Consider the following 21,000-nt stretch of genomic DNA (forward strand, 5'->3'; position numbering starts at 1 on the left):
CCGAACTGAATAAAGGTTTAGTGTTGTAAAAACCTTTAACACTTAATCTTTATCAAATATCACCATATAATGATGATAGAGATTTGCTACTTTATCCAAATCCTATATTTCATAGTTGTGTAAACAAAATAAGCACATGTATTTGTATTTACATAAAGCCATCAACATCTAATTATCAACATCTATGTATTGAAGCTTATATGTGTGCCACTGGCAAGGTATATCAAGTTACCTTATCTCTGTTGTATTAAGTTGCTGATTGTTGTTGATTGGTTGAGGCAGACTGCGAAGGTTGGGTGAGGAGAAAGGTCAGGACGGGATATTGCTTCAATAATGATTTTTCCATAGCCTGCTATCTATAATAATAACTAAATATGTCTAAAACAGCTCGCACTGGTTGCCAAAAATAAAGCACTTGGGAACTAAAGTTCCACTTTACAGATGGGAAATGATTTCAGAATTTGGCTTACATTACACTTATTCGTAAGTCACAGACAGGTTCCATAGTGCTATTACAATCAGGGGAGGGTAAAAAATTAACAATAACATTAAATTGGATAGTCAATAGTGAAAAAACATTAAGATGTACTGAAACAGTAGGAGAAAAAGGTCCTGCTCTTACAAGCTGCAATATTCTCAAGTTCTTTTATGCAATATTGCGCTGTCCGTAAATAACGTCAATGGCGGTGGAACACTGCGATAGTAGTAGCTTTAGAACCTTTCTCTTCTGATAGGAGTAAATATAAAGGAGCTGCAATAAAGACACAAACTCTTTTATAAAATCGTATTTTTCTCCCTGCTTTAATTGCTAGTGTTATTCATTTGTCTGACTACAAACTCTGAACAAATAGAGAAAGTTCCTTTATTTCACCATACCCAGTAAAAACTAATAAAGTATGAAACTCTTCCTTGTATTCAACATATACTTTATATTAAGGGCCAGTTAAAAATTAAAGGTCACAATTACAGTAAATATAACTAACATGAACTATCTTATACTTTTGCCTGCTAAGCCGGTCTACATATTGGCATTCCTTTGGAACGTACGTATTGTGTCCGTAAAATATATGTATAGATTGTACGACTTATTTTTATTAGGGTCAATGTCCTGCTGAAAGGTCCAAGCGCGTCCCATGTTCAGCTTACGTATAGTTCCATTACTTTGTTACGCAGTTCTTTTCTGCTCCCCGTAGCTCAGTATCGAGTCCGCTCACTGCATCCACGTGAGAGCTAACAAAATCATTGACTATTTATATACAGGCGCTAATTGCAATTTAGAAGGCCACAGGTGTGGGAAATTAACATTTAATTGCCATTTCAACCTGTGTGTGTCACCTTGTGTGTCTGTAACAAGGCCAAACATTCAAGGGTATGTAAACTTTAGATCAGGGCCATTTGGGAGATATCTATTATCATTATGCCAGCCAACAAGGTGATGATAAATGGCTTCATATGATCACTAGCCTTAAATAAAAGACAGATTTTGCAAAACCAATGCCAACATTTCCCAACTTCTGCCAGGGTATGCCAAATATTGAGCACAACTGTATGGTATGAATTATAATATTTTAAAAACCTTAAAATTAGTCTTTCCTCTGCAGCACTCATCGGATACAAGGTTTCCCACCTGCGGATAGTAGTGAACTCATGTAATTAGCACATTTTCTTTCACAAACTCCCCCCTTGAAAAATATGCTGGGGGAAAAAACTTGATAACTAAGGCTGATAACACAGCGTGCTTCCCCGATTACCGTTCAGGCATCAGCTACAATTAGTTCAGTACATTTTTCCTGATGATTACAGAACATTCATTATTTGTAATTATCTGTGGATGATGGGCCGTCTAGTCAATCTCTGGCTCCTTTCAGCACATCTTAATGCTCCTTTTGATCAATATTTGATGATGCAGCATCATTGATTTGTTGTAATTTCTCTTGATCTATTGCTATGCTACAATATCGTATAAAATGTCCTGGATTCTTATTATTTTAACACAAAATTCATTAACACATTCAGGCTGGATTCTAGTTCTGTGATGCAATTGTTTTATCTCTGGTTTTCCCCCCGTGGTTTGCAGGAAAAAGCTTAGTAGTCATGTTTTATTTACTTGTTTTTACATGTTTAGATACAATCCAGACTTTTGTACTGCTTCTTTGGGTTCAGGCTGTTGGACATCTGTGTTTGTGGATTAATGATCTGTAGAAACCAGTAACGTCTTCATATAAGTCGTAACAAATACAGCAACCATTTGGAATTAATACCACTTTCATGAGGTTGCATCCTATAATTTTTTGGAATAACACACTCATTAGTCCTATTGCCATAACATTTTCTGTATTCTCCATTTTTGAGAATTGGATTGTCTAGAGAAATCCGAGATCCCTTATTATTATAATGAGTGGCTCCATAAAAAGTTTTCCCATAAACATGGCTTTAAAATGTCCTGTAGTTGTAGTTGACTGGCTCGTGCAATATCACGCTAGAATTAATGATGGGGTAATAGAACACCAACTCATCCTTCAACAATTTGGCATCAATGATCAGCCTAATAGATTTTAAGTAATTTCCCTGTTATGGTGCTATTGTCTCTTGATTTATCCGCGGTCATTAATTAGAAAGAAAGTTACCATGGTTACAGTTAATTGTGTGTTATGAACAGCTTGAGATCTTAACCAATTGCAATCAGCAAATTAGATTTATCATTTTTGCTGGAATGGGAAGCATGTCAAACGTGGAAGATAAATGTTTTGGTTTTGTGCGCCTGCATACTTATTTAGTTATTGATATCTGAGTAATCAAAAATACCTACTATAACTTACATTTTATGATGGGCTATTTCAATACTGCTTGACTTTTCATATCACTTGATCACCAAAAATGTAGTCTTCCCAGATATTCATTACATTGATTATTATTGCTAATTTATCACCTCCATTTTCAAAATGTTGAAGACAGGACATAAAACACAAAGATTCCATCAATATCTTATAATTCTTTTCTTAAAGCCCTGGGTGCATTCTGTTAAACTTATAAACTTATTTTTAGTAAAATGATCGCATTATAAACTTGATGAGCATACATAGATTTTTAGCACTTTAGGTATAAAGTCGCACTCTGCAAGACCCTTCCCTCCCAAAAAAAAAACAGGGAGAAAAAGAAGCACAAGCAATAGAAGTAAGTAAAACATAAAACACTTCCCCCCAAGTATCATTAGTATCAGAGATGCTTTTGCCTCCTTATTCAAGATTGTGTCAAAGCTCTAAGGATGGTCTGCCGTGTGTATCCATTGTTTCAACAAAAGTTTAATAACTGCCACTCAAATTATTCATCACTATGGTGGGAAAGCACATGGCCTAGCATAGCCCAGTATGACTGGTTCTAGGGCAAGGATAAGGGTGGCATTCTTATTCATATTAACATAGCTACCTGTTCAAACTCAGAGATTACGGGACATGTCCATTATAGAGTGTTTTTAGAATAAATCTCATGGTATTTTGGTATAGTTAAAGATTTCCAAGCTTTACACACTGTCTTAATCCTGAGTGGGTACTTGGGGTAACAACGTGGACCACCAATACACATTGTGGCAAAGGTTCCAGGTTACAAGGCTTTCTGGTTCTCTTCTATTTCATCTCCCTGTGGAAGCATTGCTCACAGTCCTGACCACACAACTCGACCCTTGTTTGAATGGAACTCCAGCGTGGTAAACCTTGTACTAGAGCAGACGTGATCCCACACCACATGCACTCACATGAGTAAGTCATTTCCCACCAGCCTCACCCGCTCTCCCTCATACTGCCACCCATTGCTCTGCTAGGTTGAAAACTTTCTTCAGCCTCCGTCCTTGCTTGTGACCTTCACAATGACACTTTTTCAGTTTGCTTTACCGCTCTTATTTTGATTGTAATTGTATTAATTTGAAACACGCCATCCCCCGTTTCACAAAAACCTGTTAGGATTTAATTAGATAAATTCAGAAAAAGAAAATCAAATAAATGCAGGAAGTAAATCTTGGAAGTAAATTAGTTTCTTGCTATGACATAAAATTCAGCAATATGTTGGCCGCAGATTGTGCATCACAGTTTTATGTCAATATGAAGTCGCCCATAATTCTTTTATCACAACATAGTTTTTGTTTTGGGTTTTCTGCCATATAACATATGAAGCAGACACTCTAGCCATCATATGCACTTTAACGCATAAGATGACTGTGAGGTCCCTTAAAATGTTAGCGATGCCCCCCCATGGAAATGGATGCATGGGTGGGATTTTGTAGAATCCTCCAATATCTACTTGCCCTTTTTGCCCCAGCTATTACCCATGCAGATATGTTCTGCCTAATAGAAGCATATATTGAATGGTAGCCCTTTTACTGCCACTGATTGGCTGCTTCAAGTGGGGAGAATTATCGACGCATGGAGGAGGTGCGGAGCTGTAGATCTGCAATTGCTTTTTAAAGTTTTAATGCATTTTAAAGTACTTGCGAAAAAATGCTTTAATATGCATTCCTATATGATGTCAGGGACAGTAGATCGTCGCTTTCATGTTCAAGTAGACCTGGTATTTACCCAACATTCATAAAAGGCTGAACCTATAAAACAATAAATTATATTTTGTTTTCAGGTTTATGGGATTCATTATCTTCTAAGACTGGCACACTTATAATTTTGAGTTTGGAAAACCCTGATGCTGAATCATTCTCTCTTTGTTATTTTAGGCGGACGTGGAGTTACCGTTGGACCCATCGTGAATTCGGCTGCTTCTGATATATTCTGTGACAACGAAAATGGCCCCAACTTTCTGTTTCAGAATAAAGGAGATGGAACGTTTGTCGATATTGCTGCAAGCGCAGGTGAGTCAGTTGCGTGGCGCGTTTTACACTTAACATGTTGTGTTGTCGTCATTGTAAGACTGTTTATTTTTTTATGAGCACCTAATTAGACTAGAAATATGTACAGCTGGCACCCGCCGAATGGGAGGTTGCAATGAAATGAAGGGGCAAAACACTCTAAACAGTGGGGTATTAACCTTAAATGTCTATTATGTTCTAGTAGAAGGCAGGGTGCAGTCTTATTCCCCTTTATGCTTATACTTCATACCTGTTTAACCTATTTATAGGTATACCAGTAAGCTACTCCTGTTAATAAATAGGGATCAGCACCACTTTGCACATTTTTTTTTATATCCAGTAATGTTTTATCAAAATGTTTGGACTTTATTCACCATTTGGACCATTTCAACTTGTTGACTTTGCTGTGTATCATGAAGGGACAAACCTTCATGAGGACTTCATGAGGAGTTATGCTGCATAATGCATAGTTAAGTCTGTGCTATTTCTTGGTCCAAGTATTAAAAACCCTAAAATCCTAAATAGACGTGTGTACATGGGTCCAAAATGTTTCATTTTTTTTGTAAAGTTTTTGGTCCATTCGGTTTCAGACAATGAATTTTGTTTCCTGTCCTTTTGGCTTGCACAAAATTCGGCTTGTTTTATCCGGCAACAAAATAGTCACACTCCTTCTCGCTCTCTTACACTCTTACTCTTTCTCACGCTGTCTCTCACAATGTCTCTCTAGCTTCTGTGTTTAGACAGATCTGCTTCTTCTTTTTCCTCCTGTCCTCCGCTGCATTCCTTATTCTTCTCCACAAATCCTTCTGCTTTAGTCTGGCCTCCAGGAGCACTTCAGCATCAGCGTGGAGCCTCGGTGCTCACCACAGGGACAACCTCTCCACCGATTGGAGGTTATGCTTGTGGTGCATGCAGAGGCTCCACCCTAATGCCGAAGTGCTCCAAGAGCCAGCGTCACACAGCAGCTCACCAGGAGAAGCATATCACCAGAGAAGAAAGGAGAAGAAATGGAGCTGTGTAAGTGGAGATGGAGAAGGCGAGAAGACATTGAGAGACAGTGTGAGCAGACTGAGTGCAGAAAACAATATTCAAACAAAAATTCAGGACTTTTAGCTCGGTTTTCATTTTGTTTTCTTGGAGCCCCCTCATCATTTCTGGACATTCTTACGAATTAACACATTTTGCAAATTTAATTACAATTTTGTGTGAATATGAATTAATCTGAAAGTGGATCTATTAAGCAGATTCTTAATGTGTGTGTATAGACAGATAGATAGAAAGAAATAAAGAAAGGAACGGTACATTTTCCATTCAAGAAGGGAGAAGTCTTAATCTTGCATTCCACCAAGGATACTAAAGCACTGAAAATATAATTAACTTCATTTTGCTTTTTCATCAAAATGGTATCATTGGAACTGACAACAATATTCTCCGCCGGTCTATAGCTTTACTGTATGCAGGAATATATTTATTCGATATACAAGTTAATAGTATATTCTCATTCCGGTGACAATTCTTGTTAGATTTTGGCTTCAGTGCAATACTCGGTAGAAAATGAACTTGAGTGATAAACCAGTGAAAATGCCACGTTCTGTTATACGTGGCCCATCATACAATTAAGCAAATGTACATTCCAATTAAACAAACTGTTATGTTTGAGACAAATCTATTAGGAGCTCTCGGTACTGCATATTTCTCCCTAACTCTTGGCGGAGTTTTTTTCTTCTTCACCTGTACATTTGCATGGGGAGACGTGTGGTTCTCAAAGCTATTAGGGAAGGTGGATAGTTCAAAGTCGTCTTGCTATAAAAGCAAATTACAATAGCAATATGGAATTTAAAATTACTAATCATCTTTTATGGCACAAACAGCTATAAAATTGAACATAAAGAAACTCAATTAATTGTGATTTTCATGCAGGACCGGGGCTGATGAGGGTTCATTTTCTTTGAAATATATTTATTGCTAAAACAGAGATGAACTCTAAAAATAGACGTGGAATCGGGAACTTTCCATGCTTTTAAATGGATGTAAATTATGGAAGGCATGGGGTAGCGCGGGGAGCAGTGCTGACGCAGGAATAGAAGCTATACTGCAGTTAATAATTTAGGCACATTAAAAGAGGTGATATGTCAAAGAGAGAAGCAGTGGGTGAAGATGCGGCGATAATAAGAGACAGATATATGTTTTTGGTATTGTACGTAATGATTGATTGTAATTACCAAGGTCATGATGCATTAGCAGAATTTTGAGGTTGTCAAAGGACTTTCATAAAGGAGTAAAAAAAAAACATTTTTTTGCTGCTGTAGCTTGATGTTCACGGAAGATTTAGAATTTTCTATTACCGCTTGCTATAATTTGCGGTGCAGATACTCATGTCTCGCCCGTGCTCATGCTGTGCTTGTCAGTGCTCTTTGCACCTTATGAGGAAATGCTAGGCATCCTCTAATGATTTATGCTTCCTTCACTATATATATATATATATATATATATATATATATATATATATATATATATATATATATATATATATATATATATATATATTTCTAGAATGAGAGAAGTTTACTGCACAGTACAAAGTTTAAGTTCAGTAACCTGACAAAGCCTCATGACCTAGGGGTTCCAGAGCTATGTCACTCCAAACTGTTAACCCTCATAGTAAATATTAGCCTGAATCATATATTTCCCTGCACAACAAATCTGTCTTCAGCAATCTATAGGAACAAATGAATCCATTGTTTGTGTATTTTTATAGATTCTGTGAGAATCAAAGGATTTAGATGATGGGAACACTGAATTCTGGGGACAGGGACCTGTGTTCTCAGGCATGGTTTGATCTCAAATGCACCTTTATGTTCAAAGAGGACTGCAGATACAGAGTGCCTCTCTCCCCATGAGCTCCTGACACCTCCTGACCCTTTATCCAAAAAAGTCCGATTTATGTAGCCCATTAGTTTGAAGAATCTTAGGGCAGACATGATAGTTGGCATTGTCTTTAGCTGTGTAACATACTTACCAACCTTTGGATTCCCTTAGTCGACACACTCAACCCTTTCAGATATTACAATATGGACACCATTGGGATATCACTGTATAATCACACAAATGATGTTTTAACATTCCCATTTCATTTCATAATCTACTTTAAAATAATCCAAAATTAACCTTTTTTTTTTTTGGAAAATGTCACGTATCCCCCCCCTTCAAAAAGTAGCGTGTTGGAAATGCGTAGTGAATGAGGTAATAAGATATTTTCTTAATTTCACCACAACTGACTTCTTGTACTAAAAGTGTTGCCACTCTATATTCTGTTCATGCAGTTGGGCTTTGCGGTTCGTCCAGTATGTTCCATTTCCATTTAACCAGTCTGCTCCCAGTGTCCAGATATTCATGCCTCCCTTGAAGTTTTGGAACTTTAATTCATGCCTTTGCTTATTATCAGGGTCATCATTTTCTTACTATTATAAACAGAAGAGTTGAAAAGTAAGCATAAAATGTCATATATTGATGAGCAAACATGATAGATAGATATTATAATTATTCCGTTCCAAAGGCTACAAGGCTGTTCAGAGAAGCAGAGATTAGGATCTGGAATTACAAATTGCGATAGCATTGACCATTCATGACTCAGAGGAAATTGAACCCCACAGATGATATGTGGTTGTTTTATAATGAAGTGCAGATGAGGTGAGAAGCTCCATATTACCAAGTTTCACATGATTGCTCCGTGACTTTACTTATTGCCTTTGTGCGTCTGCTCCCTTCATAAACACTAATTAAGGCTCTTTTGTAATTTCATATTAATGTCTTATCTTTCATTTGTCTTTTTATTTTCCTGTTCATTATTATCTGTCGCCTTGCGCATTAATTGTATCAGTAGACTCTAGGACATGTCAACAGGCTTATTAGAATGCAAATTGTTAAACTTATTACAAAATAACAACACTTGGGAAAACGCGGCGGGTTTTAACTACATAAAATGACAGGCGCTTTACGCTAATGCAGACTTTCAATCAATAAAATTGGCCTATTAGAAGTATTTGATTTTGATTTTTATTTTGATAATTTCATTTAGCAGAGATTAGATTATTGGCAAATAATTTAACTCAGTTTCTGCCGGTGTGATGTGCATTCGTGATATTTGTGTGCTTTTACTTACATATTTGTTTATATTATTAACATAACCAATATTGGTTTGATTTAAAACTTTGTTCACTGATACCATATTTCGGCCCCTAGCATACTCCCCAAAACAGCAATGCCCCTCTTGGCCATTTTAAATGTTGGGAGTTTTATAACTGCGCGACAAATACAAAATTACCCATTAGCACTCCTATAATTCCACTACTAAGTTTGTTCTTGATTGTTTCGTGGGCTTCAGTTTGGAGGTTAAAGGAAACAATGCACGCAATTAAGACTAGAATTTAGGGAATTAAAACAATGGAGACTTTTCATTAAAATAAGAAATTGCATGGGATTTTAATTTTGGCTTTCCATCCAGAATGTGACTCCCATGTGCAGTTTTCCCAATGGCCCCACGGTGATTAATTGGCCTGACAGAAGACCTTGGTATCCTGTGACTATAAAAATACACTCACTTTTTGGAGTTCACCTCTGCAGTCTTAAATAAAGACTGCAAGCTCGAGAATTCACGGAGCTCGGTTGCATTTGTTTTATTTAGGTGCACGTTTACATTAAAAGCAATACAAGAGTCAAGGTTCTGGATGTATTTGTAACCAGGAGGGCCATTGGGGAAAGCATTGGAGAGTGACTGATTAAAAGCACACGGGTCATATTTCAAAAATGTAATGCAGCTTTTTTATTAAAATCCAATTTCCTTTCATAATACGGTCCTTTTAAAGAAAAATCTGTCTTTTGGCAGCACAATATTTTGTTTGTAGTAAGCAGGAAAAAAATAGTGATTTTGATAAGGTAATAATGCCGACTAAAGCCAAGGCTGAGAGAAAGCAAGATATATGTATAAGCTGGACATATGTGTAAGAGAGGCAGGCAGATGCACTGTCCTAGTAATTGAAAGTCAAAATGATGACCGAGGTTTAACAAGACTTGTCAAGGATTCATTTATCAAACAAACGGATGCCGACGAACTCTTGGCCCCATTACTTTGGTTAACGGGAGTTGACTTCCTTTCAAGGTGAGAGAAAATCGGCCATAATCAAAGCTGATAATAATTTTTCTTCTGCTGATAACTGTGGTCAAGGGCATTGCATTCTAGGTAGAGCATATGGTATATACAGGGCAGGTACCCTATAGACCCCTGTCCTCATCCAACTCAAGTACATATCTGCCACTGCTGCACTTGGACGGCGTTCCAATTTTATTCATTGCCGCTGGGAGACATTAGTTTTCGTCACTTCATCTACTTGTAGAGGGGTCCCTGTCAGGCTATTAAGGGATACATAAGCAAAGTTGTCTGTTACGGACCTTCCCTTTTAAATGGAATCTTTAAATGGCTTATATTGATGTTTTTCTAAGTGAAAGCTGATTTTTTATTCAACAAGACAAGGTTACACTATAGTCTGGATTTATTTCATGTCCCTCCAGTGTCGGGCTAGCTAGGAAAATAAATCCGTAGAACTATAGGCAGAGTATATGTTTATTGATGCGTGACTGCTTTCCATATTATCCATCAATGTCGTGGTAATACTAAGCTTGTGTTTCTTTTTGCATTTTGTTACAGGAGTGGATGATACATATCAGCATGGACGAGGAGTTGCCTTAGCAGACTTCAATAGGGATGGAAAAGTAGATATCGTGTATGGAAACTGGAATGGGCCGCATCGTCTTTTTTTGCAAATAAATACCAATGGAAAAGTTCGCTTCCGGGTAAGAATGTTTTTGGAGGAAATAAAATGTAAAAACTTGGCTTATTCAGTTGCTGATGCCCTGGAGATCCCCCTACTTGTTGGATTTGGGGGGCAGAGCTAACTTGAAGAGTAGGGCTTGCCACACATAAGGCAGGGTTAGCCCCTAACAGACCATGGATAAGAGGAAAGGTTGTAGGTAGAAGTAAACACCACTCCTCCACCAAGAGATCGTAGGCTATTTGGTAGATGTTTGGTAGATTGGAAGGTGTAGCTGCATCTGTTTGTTCTGCATTGAAATGGACATAAACTGTCCAATATTATTAAACATTGTCTCTATGGATGCACATACCTGGGAAAGTTAGAGGCCTGGCTACCCAGAGCTCTCCTTATGAGAGTGGAATTTTTGAGGGGGAGGGGCTAGAACTAGCGAGTGGGTGTGGTTAAACGTCGCTCCACTGGACAGTGACCCCGGGAAGCAGAGCTTCACCTGGAGACTCTGGGTCAAACCTGGAGAGAGCCCAAGGATGTGGATGAGGTTATCAGTGGGGGAGGGGGTCAAGTCTTCTATTTTGTATTTGTATATAAAGCTGAAAGTTACAGGTTGTGCTCAGCTTTTTAGAATCGCTGTATATAATTTTCTTCTGATTTGATCCTTCCTGTGCTTTATTTTTTATGTTTATAGCATTGTAGAAACTATTACAGACTCTATAACGTTATGTGCAGTTTCCACGAGTAGTATAGAGTTATTGTGAGCTGGTTATCAGAGCGACAAATGTCTATTACCAGAAGTGTAATGGAACAAGTACGTGCTACTTACGAAATGCACTTCCAACAGAACTTTACCTTGGTCATTGTCATCTGTTTTTATTGTGGCATGCCCCGTGCCGTTTGGAAATGAGGTCCGGTAGTTTCAATAGAAGGTAATTCTAAGGGAATCCTGGGATTTCAGACATGATAAGCTCAACCAAAACCCTTGAAGGCAACATTTTTAAAAGAGGGCTCACACGATACAGAAGTGCTTCATCCCCTAGGAAATAAATAATGATTGGAAACTAATGTGCTTCCACTTTGCACCCAAAAACTGCTGAGAACATAAAAAAAATATATATCATTAAGCAGCCGTACTGATTTCATGCCATCCTGCACTCTTCTAAAGTTAGGTGCACCACCTATAAGATTTATGCTCTCTCTGTTTGTTTATCTCTGCTATAAAATTATATACCATTAAACTAACGTTTATGGTGCCATCTCCGAGTATATGTTTCTGATTTACAGCTCTGCAGGTATATTTCTTGCGCTATGTAAAAATGTGTATCGGTTATCAGACTAATCGTTTTTCACAAACTGTTCAAATAAAGATAATTTGTGAATGTTTACGTCATCTTGATACCTTGAGTTCACTAAGGTTAGTACCTAAGACACCCCCTGCAATTTGCCTACAAAGAAAACCTTAATTTATTTACTACTTAAACATTCCAATTAATTCCATCACCAGCTTTGGTAAACAGAGATCACAGAGGTTTCACCGCCTAGAGACACATTAAATTAAAGGATTTATCTCCTCCAGGTTTCTCCCCTCTGATTTACAGTTCTTTCAAGCAAATGTTTCCAAAATGTGCTGAGCAAATCAAAAACTGTTCAGAATGGAAAGCATAGGAAAGCAGAAGAAATGGTGTAAAGAGAGGAAAGGGGGAAATGTAAAGGATTTATGAATAAGACCACATCAGAAAGCCCAAAAAAGGCTTCAAGCGCATTCACACTTTAGCTGAAATTTAAATATACATCTTATTTTGCTTTCGCCACTTGTCAATCAGCATCTTACTGCCCTTCTCAGTTTTTATACATAGCCCAGAGGTGTCTTCTTATCATTTCTTGTCATTAATATGAAAAAATAATAAAAGCGTAATAAAAATACGCTTAAAGTTTTGAAAAGAACTGATAGGACAATAGTATCATTTGTATAAATTTGTAAATTGCAAAACAAAAAAACAGAATAAGTGATCATGTTTTAACACCAAAAATTATGAATATCATCTTTTTTTCTACTTTACAAGGCTGCCAGAAGAATTGAGGATGATTGCTTAGTTTTGCAGATTAGTGTACTTATCATTTCAAGGTATAGAGAAGTTCAAAGCATATTTTTCCACGGTAACTATCTTGCTTTCATTGTAGATACGAGTGCAAAATGGTTTCATCTCTGTAAACGTGTGGATAAAACCAATCTCGGTTGATTGTTTTTGAAACTGGATTTCAATTTTTTTTTTCTTTTTCTAATTTACACCTCGAAAACCATGCAATTAAAAGATATTAGAAGAAATATATTCTAGAAAAGATTGAAAGATTCTTAACGCTTTAGCACATTAATCACAGGGAATATTTCACACATTTATATAAATGAATATCAAGTATAGCAACACATTTTCTGTTTTTTTTTTAATAAACATGGAAATCTAAAATATCAGTGTCAAATATTCATATAAGGGAATATTTTTTCCTTTATATTCATTTAGCTAAATTATTTTTATCTGATTTCTCATAATAAAATGCAAGTTACATTGGAAGTATACTTTTGGGATATAGGAAATATTTCAATCTCCATAAAGAGCAGCTATAGGGCAAAACATTTTCAGATTATGAGTATGCTAACCAAATGATTGTATTTAGATACTTTGTGTCCAGCAAGTTATGAAAGTATGTGGCCCTTTTGTCCACCGGCCCAACCATTTTCCAATTAACATCTAGTGAACAGGCTGGGATTAGTGTCAGACGAGTCAGGCAGCTGTCTGGGGTGTCTGCATGAGTGGGGTGCCAGAAGTGACCCCGAAAATGTGTTGAAGTTGGACGGGTACATGACAGGATTGCAACTGAAGCCTCAATGATGCATGAGGGAACATGAACAAGAGATCCATGTCTTTATTGGCATTCCAAATGTGTAAAACACATGGCATGTGAATATGTTGGGCAGCAAAGGGGCTTCTTGACTGGGGTGCTATTTGGTTTAAGGCCGACCCTGTTAGTGAAAAATATTATGTACAACCTGAAAGCATAAGTCGTCTTATTATAGAATCGGAGTAAAGCTGAGGAAACCACAGATGTAGAAAGCAGGGGCAAAAGTAGGGTGTGCAGCTCTTGTTGTGTCCAGCTGCTTCAATCATGGTGAGCAGGCTCTGCTCTGACACACTCTAGCACTGTTACTTCGAAAGAGATTTAAATGCCTAAACTTCCATTAAGACAACTCTGACACCACAGAAAGTATCATTCAATGTACCGAGACCCCACAAAGTCTGTAAGCAGGTCCCCCTTCTGATGATCACATTGATCAGGAAACAAGGCTCTGCAGGATGAGGAAAGAAAAGGATTTCTTTCCTCATCGTGCTGTGTGATCAGTAGTTGAGAATTTTTTTAATTTTCTTTTCTGATGACAGTATAGCCTTATTTCTATGATCTTACTGTGAAAATACACCTATCCCTTATGATCTCTGTTATAGCTCATTGCTCTTCTCAGACGACAAGCTGATGGGAGAGAGAATGCGCGAAACCTGTTCACTTTGAAGCCTTGGAGGAAAAGATTAATTTCATATACTTTACAGGCCTGATTTTTGTTGTGATGATGACAAAACGGCTCAGTTCCAAAAAGCTGCTCCACCTCGTTGATGGGCCTTTGAAAAGAAAGTGCCCACTCCCGGCCCAGTTCCCTCACATCGGCCTGTCTCTGATCACCCCGAGAATTGTGTAGTTCTTCTGTAAAGCAGTTACCACAAAAATAGAAGAAACTGGAATGGTATAAAAATTTTTATAAAATCAAATCCCAATTGAATGGATAGCAAAAGACGAGATCGTACAAAAAAAAAATAACTTTTGGAAATGTGCAAAAGTATAAAAGGACTACTTTACCACTTTCATTGGCTAATCTGGAATGTGGTAGTTTCTCTTTAATACGTTAACGCTGTATACTACACACAATCCAAAAATATTCATCCTTAAAAAAGAATGTTTTTTGGTTGCTTATCTTCATGTGTTGCTACAATCACAAACAATTTGGAGGAAGAGAGCAGCGTATAAACATTTTACACAATAATATCATACCTGTCTACCATGGAATTGTTAAAAAAAAATAAAAAAATAAAAAAAAAAGTAATAACAAACGAGCATTAAAATAAGATATATGGGAATATAAAACAGTTTCCTCTCTGCTCTGAAAAGATCTTACAAATAATCTCTGGCTCATCTCTGTTCGGATGCCTGACACATCTCTCTGATAGTACATATTTTTGATGAAGCTTCAAATCTTCAGAAGAGAAACAAGACAAAATCCTTTAAATCAAAGACATTATAAAACTGATGGGATGTGAAACAGTAGAAAATCTCCACCAAAAACTCAAATGGGCTGTTAACCCGCTCAAGGAAGGATTGTGATTTTTTTTTTTTTTTTTTTTTAACCAGAGCTCTAACAGTTAATAAAATATGTTTTGAACATCTAAGTTTCATTAGAAAGTAAAAACACATTAGTACAGAATCTTGGAATTTTATAAAACAGTAAATATCTTAATCTGAGAAAAGCATTTTTACCTTTAATTTAAGAATTCTAATGGCTTTTAATCTTTTTGAGCGAACAAGATATTCTGTGATAAGGAACCGTTCTGAACTTTTATTTAGCTCTTACAATGTCACATTTATTTGTTCCATATAGTTTTAAGAAAGGTTCTGTCCTCGGAAGGTTCCTGAGGTGTGATTGAGACCAGAAATGACTCGCCTCAAGAGAATCGCCTCTTGAAGACAAACATTAGTAACCTCACTTGTCTTGATATGGACTGTACATCGTTGCTGAGGAAATCACCAAATGTCAAGTTTTACAATGCTAGGATTTCTGTGGTACTTGGTGTTTTTTTTTTTTTAAATCAGGGCTCAGGAAAAAAAAAGAGCAATAGAGATTGAATTTGGACCCTAGAGATTCCCTCAGTACCATTCCCACGTCTTATAGCCTTGAATCCGTCGGTGAGTGGCAGTAAGTCGTTAAACTATATAATTTGTGTAGCTGCACAGTACGCCAGGGCGGTGTGCATCACCAGTAACGACCAGTAATATCGAGGAAGTGCAGCATGTAACCATATGGATGGGGCCACAATATTAACACTGGGCACTGGGATTGTCCCCCGAGCACAGATTGTAACACCATGACTTGCTGTAAAGGGAAACCTGTAGACCAGGGGTGTCCAAAATGTAGCCCTTCAGCTGCTGAAGGACTACGTCTCCCATCCTCCTCAGTCAGCCCCTTAGCTGAAAGAGCTTTATGGGAGATGTAGTCCGGCAGCAGGTTGGACGTCCTTGCTGTAGACAATCAAAAGGTGTCCCAGTAAGGAGCTCAGAAAAGCCAGAAGAAATAACATAATGGGAAAGACCCAACCCGCTTTTCCTTTTTTCTGTACAGACAGTAAAATCCACTATCTGTGATGCTGAAAGGGCCACCCAAAGTAATCCCAGTTCCACAAACGGTCCGTGTATTGCAGGACAAGTATCGCCTAGCTATATGCACAGTTGACTAGAAATGGCCAAAATGTTTTTAATTTACTAAAACTGCAATTAACTTAATATTCTGACTTCTAAAGGTCTATGTAGTAAAATGGTTTCTAGGCAAGAAGCAAACTACAAAAAGGACAGGGCCTGTTTTCTGTTCTCCATCTTCTACCTCCTGTATTAAGCCACTTTTGAGCATATTTTTTTCTCATTTTGGTCAGTTTTCCCGTGGTTACTCTTGCCAAGTTCAATTTGTAGAGCTGGAACAATGTTCCAAACTTACCTTGCCAGCAGTTTTGGGGTGAATTCGCTGTTACCCCAGGTATCGCTATGCAAGATGATTTTAGAGATTGTACTCCTTTCCATGTTATTCATACGCAGTTATGCGGCAGGGCCCATTTAGCAGTCACTTTCCATTAAACCTGACCTTTAAACCCCCGTATGAATTTAATGTAGCCTTTTATTTGTATTTTATAAAAGTCAACAAGGCTTTTTTGAAAAGAAACTTTTCACGTTACAAAATGCTCCCTTGAAACACACTTAACAGAAGTACTCTTTAAAGCGGTTATTAATGAATACACTTTAATGCATTGTATTTTCTTTTTACATTCTTTTCAGTTGATGTTAATCTGTCTGTAGATGCACCTCCCCATTTTCTTTGCCGTCATATACGCCACTTGAAATAATTTTAAACCCATCATAATGCAACGCAGCCTTCCGTATCCACTGGCCCTCTGTATACTTTTTTCCAGTCCTGCTGTATCTCTATTTGTAGTAAATCTTTTATGTTAGCGATGACGACTATGTCAACCATGGCTTTTTTGTGGCTATGACCTCAGCACAAAATCTTTATTTCATTGCTATGTAGGTTTAGTTGTAATAACATTAGGCATATCTTTTTAATAGAACACAGATGTTGCACCTGCAGTTGGATAATGTGCAGGTGCAAAATCGGATATCTTAAAAGGACCGCAATAAGAAACTTATTACCTGCCACACCATGAACTCTCCTGTTTGGTGCTATGAAGACAATAATTTGGCTATCCTATTTTTTAAAGCATGGTCCCAAATTTTGACCACTGTTCTTCCAATCGATACTGGGAAACATTCCTTCATTAGCATTTTAAGGTGGCTTGGCAGGTAAGTTAGGCAGGTGGCTCTGCCCTTCCTCCAACCCCACCCTACCTCCAACCATAAGAAGGGGTCCTGGTTTGGACACTTACAGTGTTGATGGGGATGCATCATAGGTGATTGGGACAAAAATATTCAATATCTACTACTAAGCCTTTTCTCATATTTCCCCTCTTCATACACATGCCTAGTTCTCTTTAATTAAAAACCCAAGCCTGGCTAATTCTCACTTTTATAATCAATGGGAATGTTTTTATAATGAACAGCCTGGCATGGAAAGTCCTAACACTGTTTAATTTGCATCATGTGTGCATGAAGGCTGTTGCTATCAAAACAGTTTCTTCAATATTTGCTTGGATTCAGAATTGTTTCTCATAATTTTATCTGTTATACAGCCGGCACATTCATAGGAAGATTTGCCTTTCACAATGGATCATTTTGAGCTTGTGCCCCTCTTGTTTATGCTAACAGGATATTGCTACTCAGAAGTTCTCAATGCCATCTCCAGTCCGCACTGTGATCGCTGCTGACTTCGATAATGATCAAGAGCTTGAAGTCTTTTTTAATAACATCGCCTCCAGGGTGTCTTCAGCAAACCGTATGTTCAGGTAAAATTGCATATTTCCTTACTAACAGAAAAATGTTATCGGTATATTTATATAGAATTGTTCAATAATATTGTGAATTTATTTATTAGTTTTCCTTCAGTAAAATGTTTACCGGGGGAATAAAACAAAGTGATTTTCCACTACAATATATTACCAAACATCAATAACAAGATGCTAAATACAATATTGCTAAAATAAGAATAGTTGTGTTTTTTATATACTTGGCATAGTAACACAGCTCTTATTCATTGAATATGTGCATGATTGTCCTATGTATCAACCACTTGGAATTCAAACATTCTTTTCCTTCAATATTTTTAAGGTTTCCTTGAGGTAAGGAGAGTGTGAGAGGAAGGGAGTGAGTTTATTTGTGTGTGAGCATGAATGTGTAAGTGTGGGAACATGTATGTGTAAATGATGTGAGTATGGCTGTGCAATTTTTTGTATTTGAGTATTATTGTTTTGTGTTGGAGCTTGGATGTGTGTTAGCATGGATGTGGATGTGTAGGCATGAATGTGGATGTGTAGGCGTGTGAGCAAGGAAGTGTATGGATGTGTAAATGCTTGGGTGTGAGAATTGGTGTGTAAATGTGTATGAGCATGCACGTGTATATGTGAGTTTGTGATAACATGAAGGTGTAAGTGTGTGTTAGTGAGTATGTGAGTGTGTAAGTTTGTGCAAATGTAAGAGTGTCCGTGTAAAAATATGTGCCAGCCAGTGCATATGTGAGTAACCCAGGGGGGTCAAGGGACCAATGGGAGGGGTACCAAATATAGGATGGAAACGTATTTTTAGCACTTAGTATTTTGTGTTGATGAGGTTAGTAGAATTCTAGCTATATGACCATCTGCAAATAGTTCTAGCTCTGCTAAAGTTCAGGGGCATTATGTGTAAAGCTTTAAAAAACAAGCATCCTTCTGAAGTCCTTCTAGTTGTAAAAAGCATAGGCTAATAATCCATGGCTTTTTCACCCTGGATGTAAAAGTCAAACAGGGGACTCCCTTCCTCACTGGGTTAAGGTCCGTGGATGAACTCCACATAGCAGAGTGCCTCTGGTGGTTCGGCAGAGAGTTTGGGCCAGGAAATGCTAGCAACATCTGTACGGTTCTGGACAGTTCTGGAAGGCACCTTCCTGCTAGTCATTGCTCCATTCAGACTACTACTCTGGACAAATACACGTCATGTAAACTGAGGTCTTTATCTGTGCCTTTCTCCGTTCCTTTGGCGTGGTGATCCCTCTTATCTCAGGATTCTGTCTGATGCAGTCCTCAAAGAAGTCTATGCAAAACATGAAAGAAAAGTAAATGAAAAGACGTCAAATAGGGCAACCATGTGTGGCTCCAGAACAAACTGGAAATAGGCAGATCTTCCAGCCATTTTGCCAAAACTAAGCTGTAAAAGTCTCTGTACATTATGTCAACTTAAGAACAAACATTATGAAGGGACCTACCAACGGGTCAAAGCGTGGGACAAAAAATCACAGGCTTTCTCCAGATCCTGACAAGAGAAGACGCAGCTTACTCTCATTATCGATGCTATATATTTAGTTGGGAACATCCTGAGCTCCCACAACTCCATATCTCAAAAAAGGGAGACCACGGCAATTAACCAGCCTCAATCCTCTCGTTTAGTATTCTTAAACATCTGAGAGTTGAGTATTTTAGAAAATCACTTAAACGTAAGTTTTTTGAGATTGAGTGCGAGATCTCTCTATGAATGTCGTTATTTGTCAGACAATTAAAAATCTAAGATTCTTGAAAATTTTAACCTTGGAGAGTTTTGTACAGTTAAAATGAAGTCTCCTTCAGGCTGTTCATTTGTGTGAAATGAGGAAGAACTAATACTTGATTTCCATGGCAGCTTAGATGGGAATATTGTGCAATAAATGAAAAGAAAATAAGTTGAAATAGAATTCATAGCTTTCATAAAAAAAAGTTGCATTAAAGAAGACTGAACTAAGTTCTTCTAAGTCCTTTCAATGAAAGATACAGATCAGTTCAGTTATGCACTTGGTTTGTTTTGTTTTTTTTTTTTTTTTTTTAAATATTGAGTATTTTTTCTGTGTTTTTATAAATGTAACAACCCAGTAATGTAAACATTGTATCCATGTTGCCTATAGGAGAACATAGAACTTATAGAAGAATCACAGAAATAGACATTATTCTGAAACAACAAGAACACTGTAGTTTCTTGGTGTCCTCCTCACATTTAGTTGATGTAGACATGTAGGTTCTTCTGTGTCACCTTCAAACCCATGGGGTTCCTATGTATATGTAATATACATTGCAAATGGGTAAAATTCTATTTTTCTATTAGGAGAGTTTTAGTAACGTTAAGGATCGTTCTTTTGTTATTTGTGAATGGTCCTTAAACATACCACTATATGCAAAATCTTGTGGAAATCCTGTCCAGAAGAGCGGAAGCTGTTATAGCCACAAAGAGGGACCAACTACTTATTAATGTGTATGTATTTAGAATGTGATGTCATCAAAGTCTCTGTTGATGTAATGTCCTGATACATGGGAGTGGAGGACCAAATGCTACTGGAGGCATTAGTCAACAATTCCCTTAACCTATTGTATTATGGCACCTCTCCATTACTTATATCCGAGGAGGTCTCCTCGCGGCCCTTCCTCTCTAGACATTAGCTTTTTGTAAAGGTTTAATTTAGACAGTTACTCACCTTGCTAATTAAACTATCTGCTGGAAGTTAATGTCTGCACAGTCTCGCACCTTCTCGACTCTGCTACATATAACTATTTGTGAAAAAAATCAATTATTATGCCTGTGTCTATGTCATCTTTCATAGCTGTATTATGTTGCTATGTCATGCTTAATTATTTTACATCTTTTCTACATCTACACTCATTAAGTGACTGTGACTGTTCTAGATCTACAATTTGCTGTTCTAATTTATATGTTCAGATCATTGATGTTCAAATCATTCTCCCCGTTATGCCATGGATATGTCCTGGACATTTGGCAGCTAATCTTGTGTGATTATCATGGTTAGACATTTTACAGCCAGCATTATTCACTCTGTTATAACCTTCAGATGTTTTCCTC

At 37.4% G+C, this 21,000-nt stretch overlaps 1 protein-coding gene across 1 annotated transcript in view; it reads left to right on the forward strand.

Annotated features, from left to right (window-relative positions):
- Window positions 1–21,000, forward strand: part of LOC149277631 (cartilage acidic protein 1-like) — a 142,189-nt gene that overhangs the window by 105,809 nt on the left and 15,380 nt on the right. The window contains exons 7-9 of the mRNA XM_089502678.1: window positions 4,718–4,852; window positions 10,554–10,699; window positions 17,797–17,933. Of these exons, the coding sequence (XP_089358804.1) occupies window positions 4,718–4,852; window positions 10,554–10,699; window positions 17,797–17,933 (418 nt within the window). The remainder of the gene's footprint in view (window positions 1–4,717; window positions 4,853–10,553; window positions 10,700–17,796; window positions 17,934–21,000) is intronic.

This window comes from Sceloporus occidentalis, unplaced genomic scaffold (assembly GCF_023333645.1).
Source record: "Sceloporus occidentalis isolate IW3139 unplaced genomic scaffold, rSceOcc1.0.p SCAF_208, whole genome shotgun sequence".
Classification (NCBI taxonomy): Eukaryota; Metazoa; Chordata; class Lepidosauria; order Squamata; family Phrynosomatidae; genus Sceloporus; species Sceloporus occidentalis.